Source organism: Eschrichtius robustus, chromosome 3 (genome assembly GCF_028021215.1).
Source record: "Eschrichtius robustus isolate mEscRob2 chromosome 3, mEscRob2.pri, whole genome shotgun sequence".
In the NCBI taxonomy this organism is placed as follows: Eukaryota; Metazoa; Chordata; class Mammalia; order Artiodactyla; family Eschrichtiidae; genus Eschrichtius; species Eschrichtius robustus.
Genome location: NC_090826.1, coordinates 133,699,418 through 133,713,475, shown reverse-complemented (window position 1 = coordinate 133,713,475; position 14,058 = coordinate 133,699,418). Strand labels below are relative to the sequence as shown.

Below are 14,058 nucleotides of genomic sequence, written 5' to 3'. Positions count from 1 at the left end.
CAAAAGATCCCAAATAGCCAAAGCGAACTTGAGAAAGAAAAACGGAGTTGGAGGAATCAGTCTCCCTGACTTCAAACTATACAGTATATCAAGACAGTATGGTACTGGCACAAAAACAGAAATATAGATCAATGATACAGGATAGAATGCTCAGAGATAAACCCACACACATATGGTCACCTAATTTACGACAAAGGAGGCAAGAATATACAATGGAGAAAAGACAGTCTCTTCAATAAGTGGTGCTGGGAAAACTGGACAGCTACATGTAAAAGAATGAAGTTAGAACACTACCTAACACCATACACAAAAATAAACTCCAAATGGATTAAAGACCTAAAAATGTAATACCAGACACTATAAAACACTTAGAGGAAAACATAGGAAAAACACTCTTTGACATAATCCACAGCAAGATATTTTTTGACCCACCTCCTAGAGTAATGGAAATAAAAACAAAAATAAACAAATGGGACTTAATTAAACTTAAAAGCTTTTACACAGCAAAGGAAACCATAAACAAGACAAAAAGACAACCCTCAGAATGGGAGAGAATATTTGCAAATGAAACAACAGACAAAGGATTAATCTTCAAAATGTACAAACAGCTCATGGAGCTCAATATCAAAAAAACAAACAATCCAATTAAAAAATGGTTGGAAGACTTAGATAGACATTTCACCAAGGAAGACATACAGATGGCCAAGAGGCACATGAAAAGCTGCTCAACATCACTAATTATTAGAGAAATGCAAATCAAAACTATAGTGAGTTATCACCACAGGCCGGTCAGAATGGCCATTATCAAAAAATCTAGAAACAATAAATGCTGGAAAGCGTGTGGTGAAAAGGGAACCCTCCTGCAGTGTTGGTGGGAATGTAAATTGATACAGCCACTATGGAGAACAGCATGGAGGTTCCTTTAAAAACTAAAAATAGAACTACCAGATGACCCAGCAATCCCACTACTGGGCATATACCCTGAGAAAACCATAATTCAAAAAGAGACATGTACCACAATATTTATTTCAGCAGTATTTACAATAACCAGGACATGGAACCAACCTAAATGTCCATCGACAGATGAATGGATAAAGAAGATGTGGCACATATATACAATGGGATATTTCTCAGTCACAAAAAGAAACGAAATTGAGTTATTTGTACTGAGGTGGATGGACCTGGAGTCTGCCGTACAGAGTGAAGTAAGTCAGAAAGAGAAAAACAAATGCCATATGCTAATGCATATATACAGAGTCTAAAAAAAAAAAAAAATGGTACTGATGAAGCTATTTGCAGGGCAGTAAGAAAGAGGTAGACATAGAGAATGGGCTTGATGACACGGGGTCGGGGGAAGCTGGGGCGAAGTGAGAGTAGCATCGACATATATGCACTACCTAATGTAAAATAGCTAGTGGGAAGAGGCAGCATAGCACAGGGAGATAAGGTCGGTGCTATGCGATGACCTAGAGGGGAGGGAGAGGGAGGATGGGAGGGAGGCTCAAGAGGGAGGGGATATGGCGACATGGGTATGCATATGGCTGATTCCCTTTGTTGTGCAACAGAAACTAACACAGTATTGTGAAGCAGTTACACTCCAATAAAGATCTATTAAAAAAATATTCTTAGAGATAAAGAGAGACATTTCTTAGTGTTAAAAGAGATAATCCACCAGGAAGATATAAAAATTCTAAAATTATCTACTGACAGTAGTTTCACTTTACACAGTCTCCATATACACAAATATCAGTTATCACAATTTAGTTATATAATACCAGAGTCCCAACGATATCATTCAAATTTCAGTTACCAAAAAATATTAATTGTAACTGTAGAAAGTACAAACTCCATTAACAGTCTTTCTATCCGCAAATCACCATGCAAATAACAACTGAGAATCATGATCAGTGACCAATTACATCACTTCTTTCAAACTGTCATTGATCTGTTACTGTGTATCTGTTATTCAGTTCACACAGAGACAGAAGAGTGTGCAGTTGTGTTGCCTCATCTCCCAGTGACATTTTACCCACATGACATTTCACAAACATGGATAAGCAAAAGAGGGGATCAGCCAGCGAGGATGAAAGTGCAGCAAAGAAACAAAAAAATTATAATGCTGGAGGTGAAATTTGAATTAAAGGTAAATAGAGTTATGGACAAAAGAGCTGAGTGTGGGAATGTTGATGCTGCTGCCATTTGAGAGACTGGATCTGCAGCCAGAGGAACTTAGTGGAAGTGAAATGATCAGCAAAAATGAGAAAAGTGGTTGTGACAAAAAGGATGAAGATGTCCCAGAGGAAATGATGCCAAGAAAAAATTCACATTAAAAGAACTCTCAGGGATGTTTCATAACATTGAAAGTGCAAAGTACTATAAAATGTTGGAAGCTGCTCAAACTTAGAAAGGAATATGACAATTCACAAAGGCACAGAAAAACTGCTTGCTTTGCAATGTAAGTCGTATGAAGCAAAAAAAAAAAAAAAAAAAAAAGGCAAGCACTGTTCAAACTACACTTGGTAGTTTTCTTTTTTTTAAACAAAGAAATGAAACACTTTAATTCTCTGTTTGTAACGTTTTTTTAAATTATAATGAACTTGGGCTTCCCCGGTGGCGCAGTGGTTGAGAGTCTGCCTGCCAATGCAGGCGACACAGGTTCGAGCCCTGGTCTGGGAAGATCCCACATGCCGCGGAGCAACTGGGCCCGTGAGCCACAACTACTGAGCCTGCGCGTCTGGAGCCTGTGCTCCGCACCAAGAGAGGCCGCGATAGCGAGAGGCCTGCGCACCGTGATGAAGAGTGGCCCCCGCTCGCGGCAACTAGAGAAAGCCCTCACACAGAAACGAAGACCCAACACAGCCAAAAATAAATAAATAAATAAATTTAAATAAATTACAATGAACTAAAATTTACTATTTTTTCACTTCCTTTCACATATATTTCTGAAAATAAGAGAGTTTTTAATATCGTGTCAAAAAGGTCATGTAACAATTATAATTTTTCCCATCGATTACTGAGTTTGCTTTGTATAGTTTTAGGATACATGGTCATTTTGTGGTCCCACACTACAAAGTGAGAATTGCCTGCATATTTAATAATATAGTTTCAAAATATATAAATCAAAAACTGACAAAAATAAGAGAAACAGACAAATTCAAGATTATGGTAAGAAAGTCTGACCCATATCTCTCAGTAACTGCTGGAAACAGTATACAAAATATCAGGGAAAATATGTATATATATTATATATATGATACAGGAAATATTAATGACATGATGGATGAACTTGATCTATGTTAAATATATAGAATGCTATACCCAATAACTTCAGATTGCATATTTCTTTCAAAGTACATGTAATATTTATCAATATTAACCAGATGCTATTCCATAATTCAAGGGTCAACAAATTAAAAAGGCTTGAAACCATACCAAATATAATCTTTGACCACAGAAGACTGTAGCTATAAGTCAAAAATAAAAAGGTAACCAGAAAATCCACAAATGTTTGGAAGTTCATCAGCATACTTATAAATAACTCAGGGATCAAAAAAGTAATCAAATAAAAATTAGAAAATATGTTTGAACTGGATGATAACAGAAATAAGATGTGAAACTTGTAGTATGTCGCTAAAGTCACACTTAGAAGGAAACTTGTGGCCTTAATGCATATATTTTAAAAAGAAAGAAGCTAAAAATTAATTATCTAAGCATCATCTCAAGTTACTAGAAAAAGAAGAGCAAGTTAAATGTAAACATAAAAGGAAATAATGCTATTTTCATTATTTCCTTCCTTTTATGTTTATATATATATTTATTATATATAAGAATACATATATATACACATATATATTCTTTGGTTCTACAAAAACATTAATACAAGATTAATAAAACTGATAAATCTTTAGCAAGACTGAGCAAAAAAATAAAAGAGAGAAGGCAAAAATTAACATAGCATAAATGAAAAAAGTCCTGGGGAGCTTGGAAATATTACAAACAAAATAAGAGAACATTACGAAAAACTTAATGCCAATAAATTCAGAATTTTAGAAAAAATGGACTAATTACTTGATGGAAAACTCAACTTACCAAAGTTGACCTAAGAAGAAATAAAAAACCCAAAGTTTTCAATATTTGGTTTAAAATTTTAACACATATTTAAATATTTTCCTTAAAGAAAACACAGGCTCAGATAGCTTTACTGATGAATTCCTCCAAAATTAACATCAACGTTTCACAAAATATTCCAGAAAACTGGGGAAAAAAGGAAACTTACTCTGGGAGTCAAACCTAGCCTTCATCATAAAACCTGACAAGATAGTAAAATTAAAAAAAAAAAAAAAAGTAGGAACCAATCTCTAATGAATATAAATGAAAAAAAACACTTAAAATATTCACAAATAGGATCCAAAACTATTGGCAAAGGATTATACATAGCCTCTAAGTTGTTACTTTTTTCCCCAGGTATCTAATGTTGATTTAACATTTAAACATTTATCAATGTATATCAAGACAGTGACAGAACAAAGGGGAAAATAATATGGTCATCTCAGTGGATGCAGAAAAAGCATTTGATAAAATTCAATTCCCTTTTTCTCAGAAAACTATAAAACATTAAGAGAAATTAAAGACTTAAGTAACTCAAAGAAAATATTAGAAGACAGTATTTTAAAGAGAAAACTCTCCCCAAATTGACTCAGAGATTCAATAAAATCCCAATCAAAATTGCATCAGGGTTTTTTTTCTGTGTGAAAATTGAAGCTGATTCCAAAATTTATGTGAAAATTCAGAGGACCAAGAATAGCCAATACAATCAGAAAAAAAAGGAACAAGTTTTAGGATTTACATTATTTGATTTTAAGACTCATAAAAAATGTACAGTAATTAAGAGTGTAACACTGATGCAAGGATATACAGATCAGTAGAACAAGATGTAGAATCTCCACAATAAACAGATCTCCACATACACATTGCCAGTTTATTTACGACAAAGGTGACACAGTGCAGCAAAGAGGGGAAAAGAAAATTTTAGTTTGAGTAATGGTGGTTCTAGGTCTAGGGAGAAAAAAAATCTTGATCCCTACCTCACACAATACACAAAAATTCCAATGGATTGTACACCTACATATAAAATGTAAAACAATAACATTTTTAGAAGATAACATAGGAAAGTATATCTTTGTGGTAGGCAAAGACTGTTAAATACAGTACACGACAAGCACTAACCATAAAGAAAAAGGAAGATAATTTGAATTTTAGTAAAATTTAGAACTCTGTTCATATAAATATACCATTAAGAGTAAAAATAAGTAAGCCACAGAGTGTTGGAAAATATTAAATAATATATAACTGGAACAGGATTTACATTCAGAAAATTGTAAAGAAATCATATAAATTAAGAAGAAAATGACAGACAGTCCAATAGAAAATTGAGCAAAAGACTTTAATATGCTCTTCAGATAAAAAGAAAAAAAAGAAGAAGAATCTACAAATGACCAATATACATGTAAAAGTCTCCTAATCTCATCAGCCAACATGTGAATACAAATTGAAACCTCAGGAAGGTACATTTACATACCCAACAGAATGGCTAAAATGAAACCTTTTAAAAATTTTAAATACCAAGTAATGGTGAAAATGTAAAGCAATTGGAATACTCATAGGCCTCTGGTGGGAGTATAAACTAGTACAACCAAATGGAAAATCATTCGGGATTATCTACTAAAGCTGGTCATCTGCCTAACTATGATCTAGCAGTTCCAAATATACCCAATTGTTTATATACATTCACCAAAAGAAATGTACAGAAGTGTTTATAGCAGAACTATTTGTAACACACAGTACAGAAAAACTAGAAATAAACTATATGTCCATCAATATGTTTAAATGAAGTATGACATATTCATGCACTGGAATTCTACACAGTAATGGAAATGATCTTTTCTGCTAAGTAAAGCAGCACGATGAATCCCACAAATAGAAAGTTGAGTAAGAAAGAATCAGACACAAATAGTACATACTGTAAAGTTTTTTACATAAAATGCAAACAGGCAAAACTAATCTATGGTGGCAGAAGTAAAGATAGTAGATACCTCTGTCATATAATAAATGAGAGGGGGAATGAGAGAGCCTTTTGGGGGGTGATGCTAATTTTCTGTTTCTTGATCTGTGTGGTGGTTAGAGAGGATGTTTACTTTGTAAAAATTTATTGATTTGTGCATTTCTGATTTTTGTACTTTTCTATGTGTATATTATACTTTGATAAAATGATTGCTTACAAAGAAAAGTCCAACATTCAAAGAGAGATGAAAATAAATTCAAAACGTAAAAACTTTGAGATGATAAAAGGAAATCTCCTGACAAGCCATTTCAATGCATCATTTATACACACACACATGCACAATCTATCCACAGCCTTCATAAAAATCCATTTGGGCCACTTACTTTGAGCCAGACCTCATCCTCTCTCTCCAGGCTACCTTTTAGCTGCTTACTCCTTTCATCCTGAGGGCTATTTCCACTGGTGACACAGGGAAACCAGCCAGTAAGCAGACGGTGCTCTGGTAAATCTGGACGGTATGATGTGCAAATCTGAAATGCAATTTCAACCAACAATTAAATGTGGAGGGTGAGAGGTAAGTAAAGACAATGAAACTCTCCAGCTTGAAACCAAAGTTTTCCTCTCTTTCTGAATGCCTAATGATCACATTATCGGCAGAAAACTTTTCTCAATGTAGAAGAATGTCTCAGTGCTCTCTGTTAGCCTCAAGATGTAACTTTACCAGGGTAGAAGAATACACATGACAACTCACAGCCCACTGATGACCCAAGGATCTTGCTCAAAGAATTGTCCTGGCACATTTCAGGCAGCTGCTCCTAGGATTAGTTAGGGAAGTCTGTCCAGGATGATGATTAGATCCTTACCAGGCAGGACCCACTGGCCTCAGGAATGAGGCTACTGAGTCAGGGAACCACTAAGCTGGGAAAAGGAACCAGGAAAGAGAAACTCCAGGAAATTTCTCCCACTTCACTGGGGGAAGACAGACAGGCTAGGCTAAAAGCCACTTTAGAGAGCTGTCACTAACTCAGAATCTCTCAGTTTTCTGGGCTTCCTGTCACTGGGCACCAGAACTCTTGAGAAAGACGTCAGAATTAACTGAAGGAGTGTGGCAGGCATGGCTACTTGCCTATCCATATCCACTCCCCTTTCTTTCTTATTAACAAACTCCAATTTTGTTCAAGGTGACAATGTATCAAGTTATAAATGCTCATCTCCTCAGCGTCCCTTAACAACTAAGGATGATGAAGTGACCTGGATCTGACCAATGAGATGTTGGTGGAAGCCTATAGTGTCGAAGTTCCTGAAGAGCTCCCATTTTCCCAATAAAAAGAGACTCAGCTAGCATGCATCAATATTTCCCTTTGACCTTCCCCCTTCTTCCCACTTGAAATAATGACTTCGTGCCTGGAGGAACAGCAGTCATCTTATGAGCTTGAGGAAGAAATCTTCAAGCCAAGGATAGAAAGAGGTGAAATCTCAAAGACCACTGGGTCCTTGATGAGTTCCTTGAACCACAGCACCAACCTTGGCTGGTTCCTCAGTCATCTGGGGGTATCTCCTCAAGGCTAAACTCCAGTAATTTTATCCTGGCCTAATATACCTAGAGAGCTAAATCTTACTTCCGTTGAAATGACTGTATTGCTTATTGTTATAATGAATGAAAGAGTTTATTTGGCAATGGAAACATCTAGAATAGTATCCAAAAACCAAAGCCCTTAATCTTCTTTTAGGTATTTAATTATGATTCATAGAAGTCAGTCCTCAGAGTCCTCAGAGGATCTTCTATTTATTTAGGTAGATATTCATGGAAAATTGTATACCTACGGATTTGTTTTTAGTACTAACTCTCAGATTTCTTTAATAATAAGAATTCTTTAAATCAAATTATACTTTGATCTTTAATACATATTTTAAATTTCATTTGATCCTTGTAATAAACCATTGAGTTAAATGCAAAAGGTATTATTATACCCATTTTACATATGAGAAAATTGGGGCCCAGAGATGTTAAGTGACATGTCAAATCTCACTTAGTAATAATCATAATAATACTGGTAGATCCAATAGTGTTATCCAGGTATTCTGACTCTTTACTGCTTCTTTTTCTTCTTTTAAAATAAATTTTCCCAAACATGAAGCCCAAGTGTAATTTCTGATATGTGTATTCTAAGACTAATTTTGAGATGCTTTTGTGTAACTTGAAGTCAGCTATTGCATAGTCAAAGGTTCCTAGATGAAAACTAGTGAATGTAAGTGGGGTGAGGGTGAGGGATGAGATTTAATTGCTAGTCTAGAAGCTTTTCATTTAACATTATCCTATCCTGAGTGCATTAAGAACTAAACTCGGTGTCAAAGTAAGTAGAAAAAAATGTAAGCTCACATTAAGTACCTGGGGGAATCACTTCACAATTTTGTTTAGCCTTGACTCTATTCTTCTGGCTTAACTTACCATGGAAGGAGGTTCTCCAGTTACCAAGGAAACAGGACACTTCTTCTTATCTTCGTGAGAAGAATAAGCTTGGGTAGCCCACTGATCCAGGTATCCTTTGGGAGTATAGAGGCCACAGTCTGTGATGCTGGTTTCCTTCTCAAAAGGTTCACATATCCCATCTCCCTCATATATATAGCACAGGCTTGGCTCCCCTGCCAAGAAAAATTTGTATGACATTTGAAAAAGTGTTTTTACACATGTCATGTAAAAATAATTACCTTTTTTTTCTCCAGCCTGCTAAAGAGAAGCCTGTAATTACCGACTGGTCTAATGCCCACCCCAAATATATAGACAATACACGCATACACACACACACACACACACCCCTAAAGAAGAAGGATACTTTTTCATGGGGAGAGTGGTAAAATCCATTTATATAATAAAAAGTATACAAAGGGGGTGGGGTTGGGGGAGAAGGAACAGGGATAGAAAAAGCAGCCGTGGGCTGGATATAGAAAGAAATTTTAAGGAATCATTGAGCAAGGTACTTAGGGGAAGCTGGGGATACAAGAGAAGTAAGTAAAAGAATAAAGGAAATTTAAATAGATGGTAGGATGTATTATGTACTTGAATCCTCTTCACAGTTTTTGAAATATTAAATAAAACATTTGAGGGATTTGTTTTCAATTACTTTTTTGCTGCTGTGTTTCTTCAACTAACCATGCAACTTGCTCTGAAATGGACAAATGGACAAACTTTCTCCAGGTTTATAAGGATTACAAGTGTATTATTTCTTTTGGTCTTAAAACAACCATGTGAGGTATGTATTTTTTGTTTGTTTCATCAACAGACAAGCTGGGTCTCCGTGACTGTGACTCGCCAAAGTTCCCTTGACGCAGAAGCAATATCGCTAGGCTCTGAGCCAGGCTTACACAAGGCAGGTTCGGGGGCTCTCTCTTACTCCACACTGCCTCAAGCCAAGGCAGAAGGACTGTCTTCAAGAGCAAACGTGTGAGTAATGAATATGTGAGAAAAACCGCTGGGCTTGTAAAGCAAGCTGTATCCCCTGGACAAGTCCATACTTGCTCATAGGATAACTCCTACTAAGTGAATAGTCTGCACTAACCATAGATATGTAAAATAGCTTTCTTCAAATGTAAAAAGCTGAGATGCAGTTATAAAGTCATTTATTAAGTACTATTGCATTTTCTACCCATATTAGTAACATATTCTAATTCCTCATTTCTACTTAAAATAATAGGACATGCAAATAAGATCAAGATTTAAAATAAATCAACACATAGGTACACACTCAGTAACATCATCACTAAAATTAACTGTTACTATACCATTCTTTTTATTTCTTCATAGAAATACCACAAGACTGTTCCAGTAATTTTTCAGCTGCTCATCAATATGTAGTTACTAATTATTATCCTTAATAATTTCAAGTCTAAGACCCTTCTGTGGTAAATCTACCTCTACTTGCCAGGAATAAGCCACTATTCCTGGGACTTGGTTCTAAGCCTATTTTGGGTTTTAAACTCCTGCATTCCATTAAAGCCATGGTCTTTCTAAGTCACTCCCCTAAAACCAATATATGTGTATTTGGAATGACTTCTCCATGAGGATTCCATATATAAATATATATACACATGTATATATATATATATATATATATATATATATAAAAATATATATATATGTATGTTTATATGTATGTGTAGTTTATATACACACATATACATATATGTGTATGTATAGTTTATATGTATGTACATATTTTGTATACACATAAATGTATATATGAATATATGTTTATTTTTATAATATATATTTTATCACATACTTTTATAACATACATATGTATACATGTTTTGTTTTTCTATATAATCCAGTGACTGTTTCTCCTTGCTTCTTCTCTATTTTTTTGCTTACTATGAAAATGTTTGCCTCTGTTTCTTCAAATCCATGAAAAAATAGCAGACCACTTTTACAACACATTTCACAATGGTTCCTTCAAAATTAATCTTTTGAGAAATAATGGAATAGAACTACATCCTTAGCATACTATGAGCATATTACTCACTGAAACAAATGTCTAACTGTGGAATAGATCATTTTAACTTTGCCCTGTAAAGTTAAAATAATTTAGCTATAGTCTTCCTGGAGTTGGAGGGTAAAGAAATATGAGCCAAATTTAATGGAATCAAATGTGATAGAAACAAAGTAAGGTCTGCTTTTAAGTTAAATGAGACTTGAGCTTCACTGGTGAAGGCAGTGTGTGTGTGTGTGTGTGTGTGTGTGTGTGTGAGATGAGCCCACTATGTGCTACCAGAAAGAAATGATGCAAACAGAGATGGAATTAACAAATACTTGTGTACAGAAGAGGGGAGGTAATCGGTTCAGTGTATTCTGCACAGCCAGACCACAACTAGAGTATTGAATTCCTTTCTGGGCATTGACCACATGAAGCATGCCAGGTTAGGGTAAATAGGAAAGGGTCTGGAAACCTAATCACATGAGGGGATGTTTGGATTGGAAAGGAGAATAATGGGGAGGCATTTCAAATATCTGAATGGTAGTCAAATAAAACAGGAAAAAAATTTATCCTCTGTAGTTTCATAGCAAGGAAAAAGCACTTGATTAAGAATTAGGAAAGCTGAGTTCCAGTGCTGGCTCTGCAAAGACCTCGTTGTACGCCCGTGGATGAGTCACTAAAATGCTCTGAGTCGCAGTTTCCAAACCAGAAAAGGGGAAAAGAATTTTATAACAGATAATGCTACTTTTAAACAGAATGGTCTCTTTCAAGGTGCATACTTTACTGCTAAATGCATATAAGCAAAAGCTAGAGGCCCATCTCTCAAGAACTGATAGATTTATATAAGGGAAGGAAGCTGGACACAGGAAGGGAAAAGGGTCTCTATTAGACTGTGGTATATGGTGGGCACTGAACATGTTTTGTTAGACGGATGGATGTAAAACTACTAAGATTTTATAATTTTTTATTCTGCTCTGGAGAGCAGGGGCATTTGTGTGTTCTGTATAGTATTTAATACCTTAATAAATTCTACATAAGTATTTAATACCTTAATAAATTCTACATAATTATAATCATACCTGACTTTATCTTGAGATTTAGAAACATTAAAATATTTTTAAATGCACTGCTTTTTAAAGTAACTTTGATGAGTATATTGCACAGAATCACTGCAATGTATGCATAAGGGAATGGAAAAATAATCTACAAAGAAGCCTGTTGATGGTTTTAATCAGAATTGGGAGAAGTGTTCTAGAGGGCCTTCCTGGGTATCAAGAGACTAGAGTCAAAGCCACCTAGTAATAATTTATTACCAGTGATTCACCAGGATTAAGAAATGTTATGACCCTCTGCCATTCTTCATGATCTTATCTATTAAACACAGACATCAAGAGATATCTTGTACTCCCTTTGGCTTAAAACATACCCTACCCTAATTTTTATGTAGAATCTGTGGGATTGTGCTACTTGGCTGACAGTCTGACATTAGACACGAGGACCCAAGAGCAATCCTTGGTAACATTAATCTAAGAGGCAGGGTGACCTAGTGGTTCAACATGTAGACTCTAGAGCTTTGTTTCCTTAGTTCAAATCTTGACGTCATCACTTCTAGCTGTATAAGAGATAGCAAGTTATTTAAGCTCTCTGTGCCTCTGTTTAGTCTCCTCATATTTATTGTAGGGATTAAATGGGAAAATATATGTGAAACAATTAGTGCCAGGCACACAACAGACACATCAAATGTTATTGTTATTATCAGTAAGAGCTCACAAAAATAAGATACAGAGACCCCTCCAAAAATAGGACATAAGCCTAGGCAGGTGTTTCTAAACTCACCTACACAGTTGAAACCTTCCTCTAGTTCACATGCCCTTGAGCAGCCATCTCCACTCAAAAGGTCTCCATCATCACACTCCTCGCCCAGGCTCCTAGAAGGTAAAAGTGTACATTCTTATGTACATACATACATAAAATGATTCTTCTTGTTTGGTTACCATCACTTCAAGTTCTTAAAACTCCTTATATGTATTAAAAAAAAAAGCAAGCTGGAGAGAAGTAGGAGCTGAGAGAATGCTTTTACAGGAAAAGTAGCTTATGGCTCAGACACATTAGTAGATCCATCAGGGGTCCTGCCAGTGTTTCTGGAAGATGATCTTACACTAGAAAAGACCTATCAACCTCATAATGAGGGGAATCCTAAAAGTAGTTAGCTGATCTAGTGAGGAGGAAACCTGCCCATCTGCGTGTGGTTTTGTTTTCTATCCATTTTCTTACTGACAAGTGATATCCAAAGTGACAACTTTTAGCTTCTAATAAAAACTTATTAAACTAGAATCTGAGGATGACTTCTTGGGGATCTGTGATTCCCTTAGAATGAATCTACACGTTCTGCGTTTTAAACAGTGGATTAAATGATTTGTACAGCTCCTTCCTGCTTTATGTGTAATGGAGTGCCTCTAGCTGAGACAAAGCTGCAATTCAGAGGTATCTTCTCGTTGGATGGCAGAACTAAGTATGACTGTTTACAGAGAGGGAATACAGGCAGAGTTTAAAGGAACATTTTGATAAAGAGCCTTGTGAGGCCCAGTAGCCAAGCAGGTGTTGCTACAGGTGAAGCTGTTGCAAAGCCCAGGCTAGAATGTGTAATATCAGATTAGGAAGAGGGCCCTTGCCTCTTTCTGCCCCAGCTCCGCAGGCAGATGTGGCACCATGGGGCATCAGAAACTCCATCGGAGGACTGCTGTAGGAGATGCTATGACACAAAGCCAAGTATTTTGTTCAAGGAGGACTCTGTCTGGGTAGTAATGGTAATCTAGTCCTGCAGACACCTTAACTAGTGGGGAGCAGACTTAAAAGGCGGCAGCCAGGGAGAACATCAACAACAGCCAGATTTGTTCTGTGCATATGTGAGGCATCCCCAGGGAGATATTTAATTGAGATGGAGGAGGAGGAGGGGCAAGCTGAGACTGAGTAAGGCAGAAGGTGGCAGCAAACTAGCAAGGTTTGGGTATTAAAGTGACCTCAGTCACTTGATATAGTTCTGAGGTCTGCGAACATTTGGTGTTTATATTTCTATGAAAAGGAGTAGACTTACAGTAAAGCTTAGGAATCTTAGAAGATTGAAAAGATAAACAATATTTAGTAATTACTAAACAATGGGATGAACCCCCAAGAAAGGCTATAGATTGCTTTCTATTAGGTCTTCAAGATATAAGATACTGGGAACTCCCTGGCGGTCCAATGGTTAAGACTCGGTGCTTTCATTGCCATGGGCCCTAGTTCAATCCCTGGTTGGGGAACTAAGATCCCACGAACCGTGCAGTGTGGCCAAGAAAAAGGTGTAAGGTACTTTCCCTTGATCTGGGAAATTAAAAACAAGTCATCTTATTAGGATGCAGAATCTAAGACAAATCACAGTGCCTAGCCTTCCAATCTCCTACTGTCAGCAGCTTTATATAAGTAACATATTAGGTTAGATAAGCATTCAGAACAGGTTAATATAGGGTGATCACTGGGACATGGAAG

The 14,058-nt window shown here is 36.1% G+C and overlaps 1 protein-coding gene across 1 annotated transcript in view; it reads right to left on the bottom strand.

Annotated features, from left to right (window-relative positions):
• Nucleotides 1-14,058, bottom strand: part of PAPPA2 (pappalysin 2) — a 300,507-nt gene that overhangs the window by 138,881 nt on the left and 147,568 nt on the right. Inside the window, exons 9-11 of the mRNA XM_068538389.1 lie at nt 12,370-12,461; nt 8,511-8,704; nt 6,445-6,591 (exon numbers count right to left, since the gene is read on the bottom strand). Of these exons, the coding sequence (XP_068394490.1) occupies nt 6,445-6,591; nt 8,511-8,704; nt 12,370-12,461 (433 nt within the window). The remainder of the gene's footprint in view (nt 1-6,444; nt 6,592-8,510; nt 8,705-12,369; nt 12,462-14,058) is intronic.